The following is a 25,030-nucleotide window of genomic DNA, read 5'->3' as shown; positions in this document are numbered from 1 at the left end:
GAAGCCATTTCAATTACGCAGATAATGAAAACCTCTCTATGTCTCTGCTTGAGCCCTGAGAACTAATTTTTTCCACCTACTTTAAACCTCTCTCAACGATGCATATCATAGCCACTGTCCTTCCAGTTTAAGATTTGTCTGGATTCCTTTCACAGCTCACCAATGCAGCACTCCTTAACCAGCAGGGAGGGTTATTGTTAAATGATGTGAAACAATCCATTTCTTGGGGGGTGAGTGAGCTGTCTCCACATGCACACTCACTCTCTGCTGACCTCATGAATGAGGGATAAGTACTAATAAAAACTGTCTCTCTAGCACCAAACTGCTAGCCTGGCCTTCGTGCTGGTTTTTAAACTGAAAAATTAGCATGCACAGTATTTCCTTCAAGATGTGAATGAAACTTCCACATATAAAAACAGAATTTAAAACTGTCTAGAAGAAGAGTTGGCTCTGGGATTACCTGATCATGGATTGTCATTAGTTTGCAACAAAATTTGAGGGCTGGGACAGCTTGTTAAAATAATGTGATAATGCTATGACTTCTATTCAGGAGTAAAATGCAGGGCAATGTTTTACAGCACTAGACTGATCAGAACGTGCAGGCAAATGAACAGCAGATTAGGGTGACCAGATGTCGGGCTCCTATTACCTCCCCTCCCGGTCCGAATTTTTCACATTTGCTGTCTGGTCACCCTACAGCAGATAAATGGGATGGATTTAAGCAGCAGGCTACAACTTTATTAATTTAACACTGGGAAGGGATGATATGTGGCCACCCCTCATTCTCACATAACACACTTCCAGTGTGGGGCTACAGGGCTCCCACCAAATAACGAATAGCTCAGGGAATACATGCCCAGCACTACCTTTAGGACTCAGTTTGCTTCTGCCTCCCTCTGTGTGAAGGGCAAACAGAGGTTAGTAAGGGCAGACCTCAAGCTACAAAGACTTCGGGTCTCCCTTATTCCTATAGGCACAAGGTCCACCAGTGACATTCCAGGTCTCATTATCTCTGGGAGCTGGCCCTTTATCCGCACTGGACACTGGCTGCAAGCTGTGATGAGCTAAGTGCTATCTTCTTAATGTTAAATTTTCAAGTCCTACTGCTTGACCCAGCTGTGCCTTCATGGGTACGTCTACACAGCCAGTGGCAGCCCATGGCAGCAAGCCTCCGGGCCCAGGTCGACAGCCTTGGACTCATGCTACCACACTAAAAACAGCTGTACAGACAGCACTTTGAGTTGCAGCTCAGGCTCTGAAGCCCACCCCCTTCCCTAGGCTTCAAAGCCTGAGCTGCAGCTCAAGTTGCAACATCTAGACAGCTACTATTAGTGCTGTAGGGTGAGCCTCACAAGCGTGAGTCTGTTGACCTGGACTCAGAGGCTTACTGCTGCGGGCTGCGGAAACATACTCTAAAATGCCATGAGGAAGGTGAAAAAACCCACCAGACCCCTACCTGTTTGGTCCAATGGGAAAAATTCCTTCCTGTTACCAAAATGGGCTAAGGGGAGGGAGGGCCATTTGGTTCTTGCACAGCCCCCCTCCCCCAATGTATTTAAATTCTCCAACTAGCAGGAACAACAGGATTATGAAATGCCTTGAAGAATTTAAATAGATGGGTAGAGGAGCAAGAGCCACATGGCTAGACTTATCCTGCAGCCCCAGCCAATGGGAAGGCAACGGACCTGAGGAACCCTGCTTGCTGCCACGCATGCACTGTCGCACCCCCATACCCAACCTTTTGGGCACCATGTTATGTCACCTGCAGTCCATTCAAGATCAATCACCAGTTGACTACATATGGCGGGACATAGTAGAAGCATAGTGGATACCAGTGTGAAATGGTCCGAATATGTCAGACAGGAAACTGTTGCTTGGCTGTCTGCACCTGCTCTCAATCTAATTAATAATGGGCCCAGAGCTGCAGCACCACAGAGTCTGACTTGGTGTCCACACCCCGTTGACAAATGGCAGCGTAGCAAACCCAAGAGTTCAAAAATCAGAAGATAAATCTCCTAGGTTTGAGTTTATTTCTAACCTGAAATACACACAAAACCTACCCCCCAGAGCATATGCCTCTGTGCCCCACATGTCCATTAAAGACACCACTGCAAGTAGTTTCATGTCCTGAAAATAGCAAGAAATTTTACAGAAAAATTCCTCAGGTGGGGATGTTTGACGCTGCATTTTGTTTGCCAAGTGGGAAGCACAGCTTCAGATTTGAGTGTGTAAGCCAGGACCAATGGTCAGGCCACCCTCCAGATCTCTCTCAAATCTTAAAATTGCTGTACTGACTTCTTATCGTGCGATAGTGAGCAAAATCCCTACCTGTAAGCCCCTATTCATACAGGTATTTCCCTGAATTTCCACGTTATTCATATAAGTAAAGGCTACTTGCAGGAGTAAGGGTTTCAGGATGAGGTCCTGAGCATATGTGATTCACAGAGTTATTTCTCTTGCAGTGTTTCTTGATGCTGGTGAAATTGTACTCATTTGAGGTATTATTGCAAACAACTGCTGACTGCAGACTCACTATATCTCACACTTTGAACTAATTTCTTTTCTCTTATTTTATGCAGGGGTAATCTGTATTTAAAAGCGTTTTACTACAAGGCTTGTCAACACAGAATGATACTGTACTTTCAGTTCACACCAGTTTCAGTTAAACCAAGTGGTTATAATTATAAGGGTATAATTATGAGATGGTCTGCAGAGTTGATATTCAGTGCTGTTCAGATCAAGAAGCTGCTTGTTCTGCTCTACTTACATCAGAGTTACATTTGAAGAGACTGACGGGACAGCGCGTAAATTGGCACCCTCACAGTCAAGCTCTAGCCCTCGGCACAGACATTCTGCTGGCACAGAATCAACCACTGAATGAAGAGAAGATAGCAGTCGTGGCAGAAGGTAGGTGATGGGATGGGGAGAAAAGAGATGGGTAGAAAATGGTTTTAGTATAACAACATATCAGCGCATATTAAACAGAGCTAGATAATGCTTTGTTTTAAGGTTCTCAAGTATGCCTTTAATTTAGATCTAGTAACACAGTGACTAATATAAATACAGATAATTAAAAGATTGGTATTGACTTCTGAGTCCAATACAATAGCAGAACATTTAGAACACAACTTTGAGCTTGATATTGTGATTGTGGCCTGATATGGTGGGGAGGATGTTTTATCTGTTTTGGGTCCTATTTCTGTGAAATCCAAGTCCATGATTTGCTAGACTCCCCACCATCTTATTTAGTCTGTATTACATTATCTGGGCTAAACTGTACAGAGTTCTGTGCAGGTGTACAAGGGGCTAAGAATGGGTCCAAGAACATTTCTTTCCCTTTTATTACTCACCCTGAGCCTTGCCTGGGCATAATCTCAGTTTCTGTGCTTTGACCTAGCACCTCTAGCAGTGCTAGCTAAGGCTAGGACAGAGAGAAGGCAGGTCTATGGCCCCAGATCTGCACTGGCCAATGAAGAGCATGCAGCAGGCTTTTAAGAGCATGGGGGAGATTTTCAAAGGCACAAATTGCTAGTAGGTGCCCAACTCTCACTGAAAGTAAATGAGGGTTGGACACCTAATTGCCACTTAGACAATCTCCCCTGATAGCAGCAAACACACTCCCCCCTCACTCCCTGAGATAGTGCCTGACTCCAGCACAATGCCAGGAGCTCTTGTTGGTGTGGTGTTGCCCTCTGCCACCCCCCCCAAAAGTGCTGTAAAGCCTTAGAGGTTTTTACTTTTTTTCTGATGTCCGTATAATTTGACATAAACAATATTAGTAAAAACATGTCTTTTAATAACACATTCAACAAAGGAACCCAAGAAGAAGAAAATAAGGTGGAGTCTCAAAAGTTGTAGCCAATGATTAACTCAGGAGCAGGATGAAAAATAACAATTGTCCTCTGAACTGACTTCATTTGTTTCCACAAGCCGTGTGCAGTGCTGAGATGGTGGTATGGAGTTTAGAAATAGTTCTAAATTGCTAGTTAGATAATTTGTAGTTGCAAGTAACAGAACCTTGATATCTGCCTGATATGCAAATACAAACAGGTTTTGTGACCAAAAGCAGGTTGTGGTACATGAAGGACCAAAATGTCAGTGGTTGTACAAGTAGGTGTTGGCCGATGTGCAAAAAAAAAGTGCACCATTGCATGCCCATATTAAAGCATGAACTACATGTAACAAGCATACATTTTGAGAAGATTTAGCAAATTTACAGAATAGACAGCAGATTTTTTTTCTATATTTTAAATTTCACATAAATGGCTACATTTTGAAAGGAGGCTTAAGGGTCAGGCCCAAAAATGCAAGCACGTGATTTGTGCTGCAGAATTGTGATTTCAAGGACCAGTTTGACAATTGCACATGCCATTGTCTGATTTACATGTAACTGTGCTCTCACAGAGAGATTTCCTTTTTAACGTTGGCCCCAAACAATAAGATTAATATAGTCCCTCACAAGAATGGCCAAACCTTTCCATTTTTTCCAGTTCATACACAAAGGGATTGTCTACACTTGAAATTGCTACAGTGGCACAGCTGCCACCCTGCAGCTGCACCACTGTAGTGTTTCTGTGTAGACACTTCCTGCTCTGATGGGAGGTGTTCTCCCATCAGGGTAGGTCAGCGGTGGGCAACCTGCGGCCCGACAGGGTAATCCACTGGCAGGCCGCCAGACAGTTTGTTTACATTTTCAGGGCTGCCCACTGCTCCCAGTGGCCGTGGTTCACCATTCCCGGTCAATGGGAGCTGCGGGCCACAGGTTGCCCATCACTGGTGTAGGTAATCAACCTCCCCGAGAGGCAGTAGGTAGGTCGATGGAAGAATTCTTCTGTCAACCAGAGCTGTCTACACTGGGGGTTAAGTCAGCATAACTACGTCACTCAGAGATGTCGGTTTTTCACATCTCTGAATGATGTAGCTGGGTCGACCTAACTTTTGAGCATAGACCTGGCCTAACTTAGTGTTGAATTATCTGTGAATAAGAATTGTGAGCTTTTACTTGCAAATGAGCAGACCAAACCTGAATGAAATGCGCATTCAGGAATCTTAATTTAGCTTTACTCAATCTTTCTACAGCATATTTCACATCTGGCGCTTCAATTAAGTCAGTTTGCACAAAACCACGTTTTGATTAAATGAAACAAAAACTGACAAGCAATACCAAGATGCTTTTTTCTTTTAGTACCTGTAGTTTGTACCGTCATCTATTCTTTGCACAGTTACAACTCTGATAATTTCTCTTTGTTTTGTTATATTATTCTATAACTGTTAGCATTTCCAAAGGATAAGATATTAGGAGTAGTGATTACTGCAGTGAGGGAAGGTGATCAAGTCTCTTGGCGCAGGAATTGATTTGTACAGTTTGGAGCCACTCAATAATAGATCTTTTATTTTTCAACAGTTCCCAGTGTGGAAAAAGTTAATCAAAATTTTTTTTGACAGAGTACTTGTGAAAAAAAAATCATATCTACTCTCTTCATTCCCCATGATGTGAAGCTACCTGCTATACCTCCTTCTGTGGCTGTGATGCAAAACTCAATTATTGTGTCTTCTCTTAATCCTAGCTCTGCACAGAGCAGATAGTGAGGAATGAGCCTATCTCAGGGGTGGGCAAACTTTTTGGCCTGAGGGCCACATTGGGTTTTGTAAATTGTATGGAGGGCCAGTTAGGGGAGGGGGTCATGGCCCAGCCCCCGCCTCCTATCTGCCCCCCAGGACTCCTGCCCCATCCAACCCCCCTTGTTCCCTGACAGCCCCTCTGGGACCCCTGCCCCATCCACACCCCCCCGCTCCCTATCCTCTGACTGCCCCTGGACACCCACCGCCCCATCTAACCCCTCCTCTCATTCCTGATGGCCTCCCCGGGACCCCTGCCCCATCCAACCATCCCTTCTCCCTGTCCCCTGACTGCCCCATGCTCCCATTCAATCCTCTGTTTCCCCCCAAACCACCATTCCCACCCCCATCCCCAGACCACCACCTCGAACTCCCCTGCCCTCTATCCAACCCCCCCTGCTCCCTGCCCCCTTACCGTGCTGCCTGGGGCACCGGTGGCTGGCGGCGCTACAGCTGCACTGCCACCACCGCTACCACACAGCACAGAGCACCGAGTCAGGCTGGGCTCTGCAGCTGCGCTGCCCCAGGAGCTCACGGTCCCACCGCCCCGAGCATTGCAGCTGGTGGCAGAATGAGCGAGTTGGGGCTGCGGGCGAGGGGGAACAGCGGGGAGGGGCAGAGGGTGAACCTCCCAGGCCAGGAGGGTCCCGTGGGCCGGATGTGGCCTGCGAGCTGTAGTTTGCCCACCCCTGGCCTATCTAATACAGCATGACCCCACTGGCAAGAATGATGGGCAATATACTACCTCAGTTTAATGAATGTAACTCCCAGTGAAGTCACTAGGGATTTAGTGCAGAATGTGGTATGATAATACAGTAGCAGACCTCTCACAATTGGCTGATTTCATCTGTTACTGAAATTATCACAAGAAAATGATAGGTACAACCCAAAAGACCTGATCTAAAAGCTCCCATATTTGAATTTGGAAAAATCTGGATCTGATTTTTCCATTTTAGTGCTATATTTACTGATAATACTTCATAACAAATTGCTAATCAAAATTATATTAGGAACCTGTATCTGTCTCTTCTTGCTCTCTGTAGTATCTGAATGGCTTACAAATTTTAAAAGAAGCATGTAGGATCTGGGTTTCTCCCTCTCCTAGGAGGAGGGGATTTTTTTAAATTGTAGGAAAGCTAGGCTGACATTTTTTTTTTTTTTTTTTTACATTTTGTTCTGAAAGATGTGGGGTTCAAGTCATTCCACTTTGTGCGTCTCTCTAAGAATATATATTTCCTTCATAATTTGTGTATCTGTGATGTTTCCAATAGAGGAATTAATCTTTTTCAGAGAGCAACTTCACTGTAGCCTGAAAGTCACTATTAATAGACTTAAAATTTGCATAAATGCATCGAAACTATATGAGATATTCAATCTATTTCACTATAAATGGAATGACATTGCATCTGAATATGTTGTAAGAAGATTTCCCAGAAGGAAATATGTTGCACTCACTGTAATAATCACATGAATAACTCCTGTTAGTACTTACAGCACTCCGATGTCTTTACCTCAAAAGCATGTGAGGAAGTCATTTCATTGTATTTTGCAAAATACTTATCAAATTGTTGAGACCATCCATTGTTGTCTCCTAATAAGAAATCAGAGAAGGCATGTTATATCAAAACAAAAACAAAACAAACAAAAAACCTTCAAAACTTTTCGCACAGGTATGATAGAGAACAGGAGCTTCATTAAATTTGGTTGCACAATCCTTTTCGCGCACACACACACACACGCACGCACTTTCTAATTTGGTGTCTCTGTTGTGACAAAGGGAAAAAAAAGGCTTAAAACCCCAATTTTCCCTCAAGCAATGCTAATCATATAACAAAGTCCTAAAATTGAGAGGTAAAAAGAGACCTATGAGGTCATCTGTTCTTCTTTCTGCCAGTGCAGGCTTATCCCCCCACAGTATATTCTCAAGTGCTCTGTCCAGTTTAGTTTCAATGACTCATATGATGGGACTTCCACAATTTTTCTTTGAAGACTGTTCCACACTGTAATAGACTGCGTTGTGAGGAAATGTTTCCTGATAGCCAGCCTTAATTTCTCTTTGCTCAGTGTCAAGGTTATATGTGCAGTACTTTTGGGGACAAGTTATGTGACATATTCACACCAACAAGCATAACCTAAGTTCACTATACAATTTAAAGCAGTATTTAACACCACAGTCTGACACTAGTTATTGTGCATACTCTGCAGCAGCAGGTCAAGGACATAAAAGTGAAGTAAAAGAGTAGCTCTTTTAATGTCTTCCCACAACTAGGGACTTCCAAATATGGTGATGCCATGCAACCAGGAGAGCACTGTTTCTTTGGAAGACTTTCACATATAGTTGTAAATAATGTTTTCTGGTCAAGTCAAAACCTAATAAAGAAGACAGAGACACACTGCTAATAAACAGGAAATGGAGCTGACTTCCCTGTTAAAGCAACAAAGAATCCTGTGGCACCTTATAGACTAACAGACGTTCTGCAGCATGAGCTTTCGTGGGTGAATACCCACTTCTTCAGATGCAAGAAGAAGAATTCTTCCCTGTTAAAGTTGCATGTGTCAAAGTTTCCATTTTAAGATGGATTTTGAGTTTTCTTTAACTTTGTCAAAAAACTCCCTTTGGCCTAAAATTTTTCATTTGTATCTATCTGGACCAATATCACAAACGATGCCACTAATTATCAAGATAGCAGCCACCAACTAGTGATTCAGAAATGTCAATGGTAATTTAAAGTGTTACTTGTAAATGCAACTATGTCTTCACTGTCAGAAATACTTCTTGTGTTATGAGCTTTACAATGATTATGCTTAGCCAAATAATTGCAGTTTTATTCTAAGAGTCAAGAATCTCCAGGAATGGACATTCTGCCTCCTGAATTTTATAATTTAGTGTATACTTGATATCATTTATTGTGGAAGCATTTAATAAAGCTTTATAATCAAGGACCACATTTATTAGTTTGGTAATATTGAAAAAGGGAAAAGAAACCAGAGGTAAAATTTACTTACTTAGAAGTAATTTTTCCTTCTCTGAACTGGGCATCTGAGTTATTCCTCCTCATCTTCCAACCATGGAAGTACCTTATATTTAACCCCCCTCCCCCATCTTTCTAGCTTCACAATGCAGTGCCAACAGGTGGAGTTGTTCAGAAAACCGATTACTGGCTGAAAACCATGAATTCCATTTAATAATTTTTTTTGATGTTTTGGCAGATTTCAGTCTAACATAGAATGACATTTTTAATTAAAAGGAGAGAGCCTGACCTCAAGATAGCCAATAGCTCACTTGGGGCACTCACTTAGAATGTGGGGGACTCAGGTTCAAGTCCCTTCTCTACTTGATTCAGAGAGTGGAGTGCCCTAGCCATTGGGATATAGAGTTAGTCTCTTTCTGGCCTGATGAATGTTTATTTATTTATACAAAGTGAACAGCCGCAAGTGGAAAGATTGAGAGAGAGACTAACTGTAGAGCCCAGAACTTAGGGCACTAAGTTCAAGGCCCTGTTCCAAATCCAGGAGAGAAAGGACCTTCATGAGTGTCCTAATAACTGAGCTATTCTACTGTGGATTTTTTCATTTGTTCATTTTGGCCAGAAATTCCATCCTGGACCTGAGAAACTTTCTGAACAAAAGTCTGGTGGAAACTGATACATTTCTGCGAAAAGTTTTTTTAACCCATATTTTCCAATGAAAGAATATTTAGTCATAAAATTCCCAAGCAGCTCTGCTGATTACCTCTATAGTACCCCAGCAAACTGCCCAAGCTGAGAAAACAAACTATAAATTCTGATTAATTAATATTAGTAAAGATTAGCCATCTCCAGCCAGGCTACCATTATGTTATATCCACTTATTCATTTATTATACAAAAAATGGAAAAAAAGACTTAAGGCAAAGAGAGACCCCAACATTGCTGCTGTTGGAGTCAGCCCTGGCTGCCATGTTTCACCTGGGTCTGGAGACCAAGTAGCCAGAGAATACTGGCTTGGAGATTTTGCCAAGCCAGCTCCTGCTGCTGAACTTCTACCCCAAATAGGACAATGCTAGCCTGCCACATTGCTGTAAGGCAGGCAAAGCAGTGTTCTATTGTGCACTTGGGCCACAATCAGGAGCTCTTTTGATCTTAACTGGGCTTGCTACATGACCACATTTTCTCTTCAAATCCCATTTTCCTGCAGACAACTGTTCTCAAAAATCCTCTGTATACCAGGGAGACACCAAGAAGAGAGAGAATAATAATAAATGAATAAATATTATTAATAAAATCAATGGGAAGGGCTCTTGCCTTGAGTCAGAGAAAGGAAAAGCCTAGAGGAATCTCCTGCCACTTCAAGCAGAAGTGAAATACTGGCAAGTTAGAGAGGCACTCAGATCTCTGAACAGCTTCACTGACTGGCACTGCACTGTTAAGCTAGGAAGAGAGTTAAAAAAAATTAAAATGCTTCCATGCTTGGAAAATGAGGAATAACCCATTTATAATAGATCACAGCGTACCAGGGAGAAAATGCACGGCACCATTTCATTTTAGGATAGGGATTACAATTTTAGGATGTGGATTGAAGTGTTGGCTAGCTGCATGACTTTTATAAATATTAATAAGCTTATAGGTGAGGGTCAGACTGGCTTCCTCCATGGTTGGTAGAGGTTTCATTATGTGTTATAAATGTTTCCTGGGCCACCAGGGGTGCTCCATGATATTTCTCTCAATGCAGGGACAGGCTTTTGGGAGTAGGTGCTGTGTGGGGATTTCTGTTGTGGTTCAGAGGACTGTGGATGGGGGGAGGCATTTATTCAGATCAGGATATAATAACCATTAGGTGATAATGGCTAGTGGCCTTTTATCTGAATGATTTATGTTGTGCTAGGCGATCAGACAGGACTATCTGTTGAACCTTTTTTGTAATAACCCCTAAGCACTTGGTTGCCAAACTGAGCATTGACTGGATAAGAAGCAGAAAAACATCATTGGCAAGATTTTCCAAAGGGTTCCACACCCAATCCGGCCACTTCTGCAGGTGACTGAAGAGGAGCAGAGCTCTTTTGAAAATCTGTCTCTAGAGGTCATAATTCCTGTCCCCTAGTTAAGGTTGTAGTGAGGCTTCCCTTATTACTACAATTTTTTTATGAGCCTATTCCTCTAAATGGAGAGACTCCATTGACTTTTATTTGCAAGATCAGGGTCTTAAATGAGGGTGGTTGAGCCTACTATACAGGAATGGAATCTGCTGCTATTAGGGGACTGTATTTTTACCCAGAGAAGGGATAATTGAGATGGGAGATGAAAAGGATCTTTTTGTAGATTCTTCTCACCAGGGTTTTCTACCTCTTCCAGGGATTCATGTGACTCAGCCCTCTGGATAGGTCACTCTCACAGTTAAATCCTTTGCTGGGGTAATAAAAGTCTAAACAAACAAAAGGTTCTCCCCACCCCCCCTTGAGCTACTCTTCATCCCACCCTCTAGGCTCAGTTCTCAGCCGCTTCTATGCTTCCCTTAAGTCTCTCTGCCTTGAGATGGAGTGCTGACTCCAAGACAGCTTCCCTGCAGCCTCTCACACACTCTCAGCCTCCCTCAGCTACCTTTTAGTCTTCTCTGCTCTGGGACAGAACTCTAAGTCCCAGGCTGCTTTGCTCAACTGCACCACTTCTTCCAGACCCTACTCTAGGGCATTTCCCAAGAGTCCAACTTGCTTCTTACATTTCCTCTTCTATACACAGTTCTCTGCCCTTTTATGAGGCCCAGTGTTCTTTTTTTCCCCCAGGCCATCACCTGACCCCAATTAGTCCTGTCCCTTAAGCAGGCAGGCAGCTAATTATGGCACAGATGAGGCTAATGGAAGAGGGCTGGCCCCAGGCCTCCTGGCACTTAAAGGGACAGGCCATCCTGTTAGAAGCACAGTTGTACTAAGTAAACACTTTTCACTCAGGCTGCAGTCTCAGAATACTTTTTGGCTTCGTAATATTGCAGTACCAGTATAGGAACACTTGGTAAATTAACGACTTAGTTGGATACTTTGAAATATTGTTGAAAACCATTTGTTCTAGTGTTAAAATATACAAACAACCCTAACTCCCTGCCCTCTTCTAAGCCAGCAAAGACATAGGGCCAGATTCCCAACTATATCGAGAAAGCTGTGTGCCTCTCTACTTCTTAAGGCCAAACAGGGAGATATATTTTTATCCCATTTGACAGTGTTTGAGAAAATTTGCCAAATGGCAAGCAGCCAACTGCGGAGTGCGTGTGTATGGAATGTTTATAGACAGTCAAGAGGCAGCCATGCATGAGTGTGGTGTAATAAAGAGGAGGGATCCAGTCACAGATAAAAAGGAAGTCAGATGGGCTCCCATACATATTACTTTGCATTGGTGCAGCCCTGATTTTCTAAGCTTTTTGGTGTCAACTGATTGAAAATACTGGGCTTTTCTTATGGCTTTTCTGGTCCTGGTTTCCACTAGCAGCGAAGAGGCATGGAAACATTTACAAACAAACAAACAAATAAATAGGAAAAAAGTTAGCCAAACTTTTCTGAACTTCAAACAATTGATCAGATTTAATTTGGTTCAAGTTTTGGGACAAAACGTGGGATAGCTTTTATTGTAGCCAAACTGTTTTGCCCAATCATAGATACACACCCTGTGTAAATAACTATATTTAATAGAAGCACTAAGGCAGGTACAGCGTGTCAGAGATATAAATCACATGGTGGTCATTTAAAGTTTATGTTGTGGGAATGTGATCTTTTTACACACCATTAAGAAGAGGTTCTTCAAGCACTTTCAGAAATGATTAATTATAGTACTGGCCCACAGATTACAGATGCATCATTTTGGGGAGTCCAGTTCAGATGGCATGATTTTCCTGAGCCAATTCTAAAATAGGTTCTATTGGCTGTACTTCTGGCAAAGCAAGATTTTGAGACAATGGGGTACCAGCACATCTCCTATGATGTGGAATAAATGAAATGAGTAATTGACAATGTCTTACCCAGGAACACTGCAAATATCTATGGTCCATTAGATAGATTTACATTATGTTGATTACCATTATGTATTAGCATCATAGAAGGTGAATACAGTAATCCTGACAAACTACAGATTTGAATAAATACATATGACAAATCCAAGAAAATATCTCCCAAATCCAAGAAAATATCAACTAAAGATACACAATGAATTGTTTAGAATGGTGCTTACAACATGAATTCTGTATACAAGAATTCCTGCTCTTTGAACCATGGCCCGATAGGTATCTGTGCACAGATACTATACTTACTTTAAGGTGTCAGGTACAGCGTACTGGCTCTTGCCGGTACGCCGTACCAGGGCATACTGGCTTACTTTCACCTCTGGCATGGTCCCTCATTCACAGGACTGTAAAGTCCAAGAGCAATACAGGTAATCATAGAGGAATCACCTTGCATCACTTTCTCTCTCTCTCTTCCCTCTGCTTCCTCTAGGGAGCCATTTTAAATTTAACCTGAGTACTTCTGTTTGTTTCAGTGGCCTGGAAACAAGTGGCAATGACATCATCATTTCAAGAGAAGAGAGTACACACTGCAAACAATCACTGCCCAACTGCCAAAAAACAATGTTGCTGAATTACAAGGAAAATTGGCCAGCAACCATATTTCTGAACACTGAGAAGATTGCTGTCCTCAATACAGTTCAGGCCACCCAATTAAATATAATGACCCTGTTTATGAAGAAAGTATCATTTACATAGTTAGGTTGTGTTCTTTCTACAGTTCTCTTATGCAGCCCAATAAGTGGAGCACTGGCCAGATGAGTAACAGTAGCTATTATTTTCTTAATTCAATGTTCCATTCATAATGGAAAAGTCCAGTTTACCCAGCTACCAGTTGGTTTGTACCTAAAGGTTAGACACAGTATATACAGATTCTTGCATAAAAATAAAATGTTTTTAGAAAAATGCTTATTTTTTAATAAATAATAATATTTTATATGTGTATTTATTAAAATACCATCCTGAGGAGTTCTCAAGTGATTTACCTATATATATGATACACACACAAACACCCCCTTATATATACAGAAGTCACTTCAGCAAGCATTTCTGAGCTGGAACACAACAACTGTGTAACAGTGCAAAGCAACATTCTACAACAGCTTTAGACCTTAAGTGAAGAATAATACTCTGTATTATTCAAATTAAAGTTCAAGGAGAATGCAGGTAGGTGTTTATAAGAACTTGTAAACTGAGGTAACACTAGATGCTGGGTGTAACATTCCCACTCTTGTGAAAAGTGGCATGAAAGCTTTCCTCAAGACAAGCGATCAGGGCCTTGGTTTTATATCTCACCTGGAAAAGAGCACCTCCAGGAGCACAATGCTCCCTATCACTGTGTTGGGTACTTATTCAGTACTGTCTTAGAATAATGTCTCATAGTGAATAACAAACAGTACTTCTTAAAGTCTCTAGACTTTCCCCACAAGTCTCCCAATTCACATAAGGCATGATCCCACGCTCATTAAGTCAACAGTAATCTTTCCATTGACTTCAATGGGATTTGGTACAGGCCCATAGGCAACAATATTTTGTGAGAAATGAGATGATAACAACCCAGGGTGGCATGGTTGCAGATTTTGTATTAGTCTAAGCATTCACATTTTGCTTTAAAATGGTAGAGCATTAATCAAATGTGTACTAACAGTAACAACCTTTCTAGTTTTTTTTAATCTCAACATATATCTTTGGGTATTACTAAGCCAGGATGAAACTTACAAAGCATGCAACAGTCATAAAACAGAAAAGGCAGAGAAATATGCATATAATTTGCATCCATGTAATTTTAGAGTCTGTAACTACACTAAAGGGTGCTGATAAAGAGCACTATATAGAAGGGACAAACCAATGGGTTTTGAAACAGAAATGTGCAAAATGCCACATAACATTTGCACTGAAACTCACAAGTATCTTCTTAGGGTCTCAGCAGGGCCGGCTCCAGACCCCAGCGCGCCAAGCGCGTGCTTGGGGCGGCATGCCGCGGGGGGCGCTCTGCCTGTCGCCAGGAGGGCGGCAGGCGGCTCTGGTGGACCTCCCGCAGGCGTGCCTGTGGAGGGGCCGCTGGTCCTGCGGCTCCGGTGGACCTCCCGCAGGCATGCCGCGGGACCGGTGACCGCCAGAGCGCCCCCCCGCGGCGTGCTGCTGTGCTTGGGGCGGTGAAATTGCTAGAGCCGCCCCTGGGTCTCAGCTGCAGCATTGCTGACTTCAATAAGAAGCAGGAATGCTAAATCTCTCTCCAGATCATGCCCTCAGTAATGAAAATTGTATATACTGAAAAAAGATAGAATTTAAACTATTTTAATGTAGAGATGGGCCAAGGATGTTTTGTTTTGATTCAGATAAGGGCATGTTTTGAAATTCAGGTTCAAAGCTGAACCAGGCTAAGTTTCATGTTCGTATTAAAAAATGTTGAATTTTTGTGATCTGTTTTTACAAGGTTATTGTCTTATGATAGAGGAAAATCTCATGACACCAGCCATTCTGATTAAATTTCTCCCATATTTAGCTGCATATGAACTGAATATGGAAGCTAGAGCCTTTCCAGTTTTGGACCTAACCCAGATTCAAAACAATTGATGTAATTTCACATCCAGGGCTTTGAATCAAAGTACCACTGAAATTTGGGGGAAGGAGGTATTTGGATTTCAGGCTCATTGCTATTTTAAAGCCACAGCAAACAAACTATTCAGATTATCCAGGAAAACTACTGGTATATTATGGTTAAATGTGGATGACAGATATGAAGAGATCACAGAGAAAAAATTTAGGGAAATTCAAATCACAGAGCAACATAAAACTTTTCCATGCTAAGAGCTGTTCCAGAACTATAGCTCTTGCTATACCAGGTAACTTCATTTTCCAAATTACAATCAACAAGAATGGAAGGTTAGATATGGGATGGTAACTTGCTGAATCTACTGTTTGCAATGGGGTTATTTTTTAAATAAATCAAGAAAGATGAGAGCTATTATAATGGCATTTAGAAAGTCTACACTTAATCGAGTAAGAATGACAATAATGAGAGTAATCACAAGAATCGACAAATCAAAGTATTCAGAAGTGTTTTTGTAAATTTAGGAAAATGATTGAGACAGTGTTGGGTTGGTGAGAGCATTGTTGTCAAGAAGAGTTTGGATTCCTGGGGTAGGTTAAATTGTCATTAGAAAAAAGACACAACACAGATCCAAGAGACAATGTGTAAATAGTTCTTATTCCCCTTGAACAAAGAAGGTACGACAATAAAGCAGAAAACTCCACACAGGTCTATATTTGTGATCTCTGGCCAAAACTGTTTCTCAAAGTCTTTGCAAATTATTTTGGTTCTGTGTTAATTCCATCTCCAACATAAATCAAAGTTCTTTATTGGGATATAGTTGTGTACACACACACACACACACGGTAACTCCTCACCTAATGTCCGCCTGCTTAATGTTGTTTCAAAGTTACATTGCTTCTCAATTAGGGAACATGCACGTTTAAAGTTGTGCAATGCCTCTTTATAACGTTGTTTGGCTGCCTGCTCTGTCCACTGCTTGTAAGATTCTGTGGAAGAGCAGTGACTTTACAAGGGAGCATTGCACAAGTTCCTCTTCTCTGCCTCCTCTCTCTCCCTCCTAGCACTTCCTTCACCACCAAACTGCTGTTTGGCAGGACTTAGGACTTTCTGGGAGGGAGGAGGAGGAGCAGGGAAGCACTGCATCTCCACTCCTCCCCCTCGCTCCCAGAAAGTCCTAAGTGCAAAGCGCTGGGAGGGAAAGGCAGGAGTGGAGAAGCGCCGCATCTCCCTCCTCGCCCTCCCTCCCAGAAAGTCCTAAGTGCTGCCAAACAGCTGTTAGGTGGCGCGTAGGACTTTCGGGGTGGGGGAGCGAAGGAGCGGGGATGCAGCGTGCTCCGGAGAGGGGGTGGGAAGAGGTGGGCCTGCAGTGGAGCAGGGACATGAAGAGGCGAGCCTGGAGCATTCCTGGCAAAGTCGGCGCCTGTTCTTCTCCGGGGAAGCTGCTGCTGTTGCTGTGAAGTTGCTTCCGAGTGTCTTTGCCTGCAGCGGGCTGTGCCTGTGTGGAATAAACCAGGAGCACTTCCCAACCACAGTACAGTTCTGTACTGTACAGTATATAATGCCTTTTGTCTGCCCCCCAAAAATTTCTTTGGAACCTAAGCGCCCCCTCTCCTCGCATATACATTAAATCTTATGGGAAAATTGGATTCATTTAACATTTCACGTAAAGTTGCATTTTTCAGGAACATAACTACAATGTTAAGTGAGGAGTTACTGTATATAGAGAGTTACTTAAGTAAGTTATATAACGTTGATAAAGTATAAAGGGAACAAAAGTCTTCATGTCTCTATCAGAGGTAAATACAATACAATAAGCATCTCCCCACAACTGGGCTTTACATGTGCTCAGCGTTTAATCCCCTTGTCCATTTTTGATTCATTGGCAGATTGCTCCACAGCATGATGGCTGCCTCTCTCTTTTCTTCTCAGGTTAAATGTCAAGAAGTGTAGAGGCCCTTGGTCTAACAGAGGGATCCATTTCCAACTCCAAAGAAAGCATACTTGGATGAGTGGTCCCATGTTGTAATAGACCAGATTTAAAATCATGACATTTTTATGTACAGAAAAACTGTCCCTGGCCCAGGATCAAATTTCATTCATCCCAGGACTCAGGCGAGCAATTGCACATTTTGTGGAAGGCAGAGAAAACATTTATCTAGCAGGCTGTTATTAAGACAATGGTGGCTGTTTGAAGCAACTCAGGGGTGTGGGATTTTAGAAAAAGATTCATGAGCCTGATTAGTGGGAAGAAGGCAGATGAGATGGTCAAAGATTCATCAGATATTTTATTTATGACACGACCTTCCAATTTGTCATAAGGTTCTGCCATGTATTACACAGCTATCACCTAAACACACATACGCTCCCATTAGCCGATGAAACACACATTGATTCTATAAGAAACTAAGTGACAAATACTAAAGAAAGTAGGATCAGAAGCACTGTTGTTCTCGTCTAGCATTAGTAATTCTAATTTCATGAGATTCATCCTTAAGTAGACTGACTGCACCAATGGTGTTTGGATATCTTCCTTGAAATGCAGTTGAATAGTTAGATATCTATCCTAGATTCTAAGTCCTCTCCTATATCTTGATTAGGGTATTAATAATTGTGGTATGGTACAGAAGTTGCTCTTTTGTATTGATTTAGTGTGTATGAAATACTGTAAATCTTTTTTGTTTTAAGTATAACGTCTAAGACAAAACTGGTATAGTATGTGCCAGGACGAGAGCAGACAGTATTTGTTGTCATGTTGTCACTATCTTTTATCTTAGTTTCATCCAATATTCACAATGTACTGATATTCAAGTTAAATCCTGTTTTATTTTAATATTTTAATTCACATGCAGCACATGATTTTTTAAATTGCACATTAGCTAACCATTAACAATTCATACACATCAATTAGCTAAATAACAGAACAGATTAAATAAATTCTGTTCTGAACGTCCATTCCGAAATCTCAGTTACAGAATTTGCAGGGCCAAGTCTTGTAGTCAGAAAACAAGAAGAAAAGTTTTTTTTTTCCTACTGAAAATGGTCATCTTTGCTGGAAAAGCTGACTGAAGAATCATAATGTAGGACAATTTATCAAACTTGCTGTGCTGCCTGCCAACTTGAGTTTTAATTAAACTCATGCACAGCAGGGTGCTGGGATTATTACCACTTTCACACGCTTCCAGTATTTGTTAATAGTTTCACAAGCAGCTCCAAATGAAATACAGCATGTAAGTCAAAGTATTCAGCATCACCCTTAGCCTTTTTAAAAGAAACTAAAAGCTTCTGCAAACAGCTGACAATGGGCAAAATAGTCCTGACCATAAAATATCTTTGGAATGCTCTGCGCTACTGTGTTTTAACATTAGAAAAATGTAACATAAACACTATTAGAGTTGAATCTTCAGGATCTTGCAGCAATAGAGGCATCGAGCTAAATTAATCCCTGGTATTACTACTTTGCCTTTAAAGGAGTTTTTACACTAGGGATGAATTTGGTCTTATGAATACAGATATGTCAAGCAATTACTTCCAGTGACTGAAACCTAATGAATATTTTACAATTTACAACAAAAATAATAAAAGTACACTTAAAATAAAACACTTTCAAGTTCTAATGCAGAGTGCACAAATATTTACAACACATTGCAATTTTTTTTGCAGGGTTATTATCTGGATTCTATTTGTTTATAATTTTTTAAAGTCGAGTTCATCCCCGTTATCATGGAATGTTCCAGCAGAATGAAAGTTAGTTTCCACACCAGCCATCTGGGAACCCTCAACATTCTCTGAGCTGGACAAGCGCACACTGTAATGACTCTATGGCCATCTAGGACCAGCAAGGCAACTCAAAGCCATTTATTGCTGACCCCAAGCATTCAAAAATCATGAGTGAGACTAGGGTTACTATACCTCCAGGTTTCCCTGGACATGACCTCCTTTTTGTTTGGTTGCCAATCCTGCAGGATTGTCTGGGAGTCTCCAGAAACTAAAAATTAATCTTTAATTAAAGATTATGTTATTTGATGAAATCTCCAGGAATAGAGACAACTAAAATTGGCAACCCTACCTGTGCAATATTCAGCTTAAGGCAGCATTATTTGTCCTTTATTTGGATGACTAATATCTGATCATATATTATTAAAAAAATAATTGGTATCATTCCCCCATAAGAGGGGATATGAAAGTAACTGGAAGAGGCTCTTAATGTTCCAGTGTAGTGGAGGAGAGCTTTTGTGTAGAGCTGGCTGGGGACCGGTGAGTCTTTTCACAAAGAATTTTGAGATTTTTGAAGTTTGCTCTTGTTCCACATTTCAACAAGAAAAATAATACTTTTGAAAGTTGCTGAGAAACATCATTTTGATTAAACGTCTGTCTTTAAATTGAAAATGTCAGGTTTTCAATTAATCTCTGTGGAATTGGTCAGGGAGTCCACCCTGAACTTCAGAAAACATTCCATCAAAAACCAAAACCAAAATATTTCAGTTTCAATGGAATGATATTTTTCGATTGAAAAAGTTTACTTGAAAATATTTCTATTTGTGTGCTTTTCTCCTTCGTCCCCAAAGAGAGATGGCCTTCTGTTAGCAGGACCGGCTCTAGGCACCAGCGTTCCAAGCATGTGCTTGGGGTGCCACTTTTCAAGGGGCAGCACTCCAGCCCTTTGGGGTGGCACTTTTCAAGGCACCTTTTTTATTTTTTCCTTTGGCGGCGGCATTCCATCCCCGCCCCCCTTTTTTTTTGCTTGGGGCAGCAAAAAACTGGGAGTCAGCCCTGTCTGTTAGTTTTCATTTACCATTCTGGAAACATAGCAAACAAGCATGTCACATAAGAAAAAAAATGTTAAATGTTTATAGTCAGATCCATTTACATCATCATCTTTCAAGCTTCTGTTCACACCCTTCAGAAAGGGAAAGAAATCTGAGAGACTGAGCCCATTGGCCAAACCATAATCCCTGAAACATCAAAGAGGTTTATTCTACTTCCACACTGTATTTCAATATAGTTTTGTAACCTAAACAGAGATTGTGTAAGTGGTAACTTTCAGCTGATTCACCTACAAATTCTTCATATACAACCCTAGGGTGACCAGACAGCAAGCGTGAAAAATCGGGATGGGGGTGGGGGGAAATAGGAGCCTATATAAGAACAAGACCCAAAAATTGGGGCTGTCCCTATAAAATTGGGACAACTGGTCACCCTATACAGCCCTGTATTAAATCCTCTGTTTTAAATCACTTATTTTATTTATACAAGATTTTTAAAGTACATGTTATTGGGAGAGGTGGGAGTGCGTGGCTCAGCAGATTAATAAGGGGGATATGGAACTTTTCACCTCTGTCATTGTGACACTGGCAGACCAACCAACCTGTGTATGACCCTAACAACTTTTAACAAGAGGCATTACAATTGTATCAGGACAATTCACTTGTATATGAATTTCAAAGAGATATACTAGACCAGCAATCACAAACCCACACATTTGTAGTAACAGAAATCAAGGGCAGATGGTAAATATTTGTCTGTGTACCTGTATCATGTTAGAGGTTTAACAATGTAAACAAATTAGCTTGTAAATGCTAATTCACTTTTTATGTCTTAATTGCCTTTATATTATGTATGCGACTGGGTTTAGTCAATCCTAAAATCAAAGATGTGAGACACTGCATTAAATTAACAATATTATATATATTGTCTTCAGTTTATCTATGTTATAATGTATCACCAGCAGTTGCCTTATGATAATCAATGTAACTGGATTACCTTTGTATGCATAGTAAAGAGAACGTTAACTTCAAGGTTATCGAACAGTGCATGCTCAACAAAGAAGAATTCTCAGTCATATGCTTTGCTCAAGGCACTTGAAAAACCTGCTTTAGCTATAAAGAGAAACCCTGGGCCTGATCCTTTCATCTCTAGTCTGCTGAACTTTAAATAGGGAAAGTTTAAGCCATGGGAGTGAGATCTTCTAAGTAGTTATTTGGCATACCCTGGAAAATACATGGAAAGACTCTAACAGACTTTACATCTAATCTGCTTTTGGATTCTGACCGGTTGGGATAATTCCAAAGAGACTTTTGCAAGCCAGTAGATATAATATCACTGCTATGATCCCGATCTATAAACACTGAAAATCACTTGTATGTATATGATTCCTTAATCATTCAATACCTCTCTTCTTTTCTTTTATTAATAAAACTTTAGTTAGTTTATGAATGACTGGCTGACAGCATGATATTTGTGTAAGATCTGAAATATATATTGACCTGATGGTAAGTGTCAGATCCTTTGGGACTGGTGGAACTTTAAGTATGGTGAAAAGGGTTTTCAGTAACTTCTCACTATATTAGATCAGTTTGGGATGGGAGCCAAAGGCTGGAATGCTGAAAGAGGACTGTGTTTGGCTTCTTGTTAACCAATGTGGTGCTACAGAAGCTCTTTGGGTTGGTGAATCTAATTATAGAATGAACCACCAGTTTTGGGGGATTGTCTGCCCTGTTTCTTACAGTCTGCCCTGAGGGTGGCATTCTCAGTGTGGCCCATCCCAGGCACCCAGGCACAGTCATCAATTCAAATCTGTCTCAGATCTGATTGAGTCTAGAGCACTGTTTTATAAACTATAGATTAAAAAAATTCCTGTCCCCACTAGCAAAAGGACTTAAGCTAGAACCTTGCTGGCAATAACTATACTTCTGATTCCAATGCATACATGACCATAGGCCAGAAGTTACAAACAACTAAAAGGAAAATAAAAAAAGAAGAGAAAGGAAATGCAAAACAGAAACTATGCAATGCAGGAACCAGTAGGGGCGGCTCCAGGCCCCAGCACGCCAAGTGACTTGCCTTCAGCGGCTTGCCTGTGGAGGGTCCGGTGGTCCCCCGGCTTCGGCGGACCTCCCACAGGCATGCCTGTGGAGGGTCTGCTGGTCCCGCAGCTTCAGAGGACCTCCTGCAGGCACGCCTGCGGGAGGTCCACCTAAGCCGCGGGACCAGCAGACCCTCCACAGGCACGCCGCCAAAGGGAGCCTGCCTGCCGTGCTTGGGGCGGCAAAATGCCTAGAGCCGCCCCTGGGAACCAGTATTATCATTTTGTCCTTCTGGTTACATCCTGGACTGGCTTTAGATCGCCAATCCTATCATGACATGGTTACTGATCAACGGATATATGTTTGCATGGATAGTGAGTCCCCAGCTTATCAAAACCTTATAGCGTGGATAGACTAGTTTTAGGTTTGTTTATTAACCCTCTTCACATTGAGCATATGGAGCTATTCAGCCATATGAGACATGATAATTGGAGCTGACCAAGATTTTGATTCTAAATTTACTGGCCTGATTTAAGATTAGTACTAAAGGATATGATAACCCTTTCCATCTCCCATCCCTGAAAAATGCGTGCTTCCTAAAGCTCTCATGCTTTTTACAGGTCTTCTAATTCATCTACCTCTAAGTTCTGTGAATGCATGAATGCAGACAGCTATTCAGGGTCTCTGAAGTCAATCCTCGCTGCCTTTTCTATTTTATATGCAGCCTGCCCAACTATTATCTATGTATCATGGTAGCTTACATGCTGCTACTTTGGCTTACCAGAATTACAGTTAATATCTGGTCAGAACCATGCTGAAACATTAAACAAGATTAATCTTTTCTCTTTGACAATGAATGTTCTTTGTCAACTGCAAGCTGTAATGTGTGTTCTTTTTCCTCTGTAATTAAAGATTTTTGCTAGAATGTGTCTCCAGAGATGCCCTAGGATACAGCCAATCAGGGCGACTGCCCCAGGCCCAGTGCTTTGGGGGACCCTGCGCTTCATGAGGAGGTGGATGGAGAGGTGAAACGGGAGGCGGGGCAGGCGGGTAGATGGGGGAAGAGGAGCCCCCCCCACCAACCTCTCCCTCCCTCCCAGTGCCTACCACTGGTCAGCTATTTCGTCTGGAGGCACTGGGGGGGTGGAGCGAGGGCACACTGTGCTTGGGAGAGGGGTCAGAACTGGGCAGGGAAGAGGCGGGGTGGGGATGGGAAAAGGTGGGCTGGGGGTGGGGCTTTGGGGGAAGGGGTGGAGTGGGGGCAGAGCCTGGGCGGAGCATCCCCCGGCAGATAGAAACTCGGGGCCTATGTCCCAGGCACCTCACCCCCCTAGGGACAGCCCTGTGTGTCTCAGTTGGTCCCCTGGCTTGGAGTGTCTGGTGAGGAACTTGTTTTGATGAAATAGGAGAACAGATTTTCTACAAAAATACCCCATGTTCCTTTGTTCTGACCCATCAGGAAATGTTGCTGCTTCTTTAATTGTTTTAAAGTGAATTTAATGTTCATGAAAGGTGCCAAGTTGATAACTCTGGATTTCTTTATCTACCCACAGTTGCCTTACACTTCATCATCAATATGCATTAGCTCTGAAAGTTCATCTCTGAGTGTCTCACCTCTAAGGGTGAAAGAAAAGTTCACACTCAATCATTTAATCATTGGCCTCTTTGCTGAGAGTGCCTATAGGATGCCAATTATTCTTGAGTCAGTTTGATGGATGGAGGCTGTTCTCAGTGCTGGCAGATGACAGAACAATAAGTAATGGTCTCAAGTTGCAGTGTGGGAGGTTTAGGTTGGATATTAGGAAACACTTTCAGTAGGAGAGTGGTGAAGCAGTGGAATGGGTTTTCTAGAGAGATGGTGGAATCTCCATCTTTAGAGGTTTTTAAGGTCTGGATTGACAAAGTCCTGGCTGGGATGATTTAGTTAGGGTTGGTCCTGTTTTGAGCAGGGGTTGGACTAGATGACCTTCTGAGGTCTCTTCCAACCCTAATATTCTCTGATTCTATGATAAGAACATAAGAATGGCCATACAGTGTCAGACCAAAGTTCCATCAAGCCCAGTATCCTGTCCTCTGACAGTGGCCAATGGCAGGTGCCCAAAGTGAATGAATGGACAGGTTATCATCAATTGATCCAGGCCCTGTCACCCAATCCCAGCTTCTGGCAAACAGAGGCTAGGGACACCATTCCTGCCCATCCTGGCTAATAGATTCATGGAAGATAGGTTAATCAATGGCTATCTAACTCCCTTTGAAGCCTGTTATAGTATTGGTCTTCACAACACCCTCTGGCAAGGAGTTCCAGAGGTTCAGGGTGCATTGCGTGAAGAAATACTTTCTTGTGGTTTTTTTAAAAACCTGCTACCTATTAATTTCATTTGATGATAGTGAAATGTCTTCACACCACCTGTCTTGTCTACAGTGCAGGGAACATCTTGTATCAGTATTCATATTGTTCTTCCTGTTAAAGATTTTTTTTTTGCTATGCTGGTTCTCATAACTGAGTTCTTCAGAGCATATATTAATTTTTAAGTCTGCAGTCCATGTGGTGGAAGGTACAGGGCATGTCATGTTCAAACAATATTTCTATTTTTAGCCTTTTGGAAATGACTTTTTATTTATTTGTTTAAATTTTGAGTGAATTTCATCCTCCTGTATGTAAGAAACTAATAGCACTATGTTATTGGGTTCTCATTCACTGCAGGTGGCACCTCATCTTGGCTGCTCTGGGGATTAGCTCCCTTGAAGGGCCAATGCCTCCCCCTGTAGTTTCTCCTCCCATTGTTTTCTCTCACTCTGTAGCCCCTCTTTCACTCCAGGAATCATAAAATCATAGAAGATTAGGGTGGGAAGAGACCCCAGAAGGTCATCTAGTCCAATCCCCTGCTAAAAGCAGGACCAACCCCAACTAAATCATCCCAGCCAGGGCTTTGTCATTCTGGGCCTTAAAAACCTCTAAGGATGGAGATTCCACCACCTCCCTAGGTAACCCGTTCCAGTGCTTCACCAGCCTTCTAGTGAAATAGTTTTCC

At 42.0% G+C, this 25,030-nt stretch overlaps 1 protein-coding gene across 11 annotated transcripts in view; it reads right to left on the bottom strand.

Annotated features, from left to right (window-relative positions):
• The window catches only part of RXFP1 (relaxin family peptide receptor 1), an 88,149-nt gene that overhangs the window by 24,962 nt on the left and 38,157 nt on the right, over positions 1–25,030 (bottom strand). For 7 of the 11 annotated variants that reach the window (XM_039541274.1, XM_039541282.1, XM_039541275.1 and 4 more), the window contains 2 exons: positions 7,112–7,210; positions 2,768–2,873 (listed from right to left, as the gene is read on the bottom strand). In XM_039541274.1, coding sequence (XP_039397208.1) covers positions 2,768–2,873; positions 7,112–7,154 — 149 coding nt within the window. In that variant the 5' untranslated portion in view covers positions 7,155–7,210. Of the gene's footprint in view, positions 1–2,767; positions 2,874–7,111; positions 7,211–8,625; positions 8,674–11,194; positions 11,335–25,030 lie in introns of those variants that run through there. The other 4 variants (XM_039541272.1, XM_039541273.1, XM_039541278.1 and 1 more) reach the window with 3 other exon arrangements.

This window comes from Mauremys reevesii, linkage group 5 (assembly GCF_016161935.1).
Source record: "Mauremys reevesii isolate NIE-2019 linkage group 5, ASM1616193v1, whole genome shotgun sequence".
NCBI lineage: Eukaryota > Metazoa > Chordata > Testudines > Geoemydidae > Mauremys > Mauremys reevesii.
The sequence above is the reverse complement of the archived record's forward strand: the minus strand, read 5'-3'. Positions and strand labels throughout refer to the sequence as shown.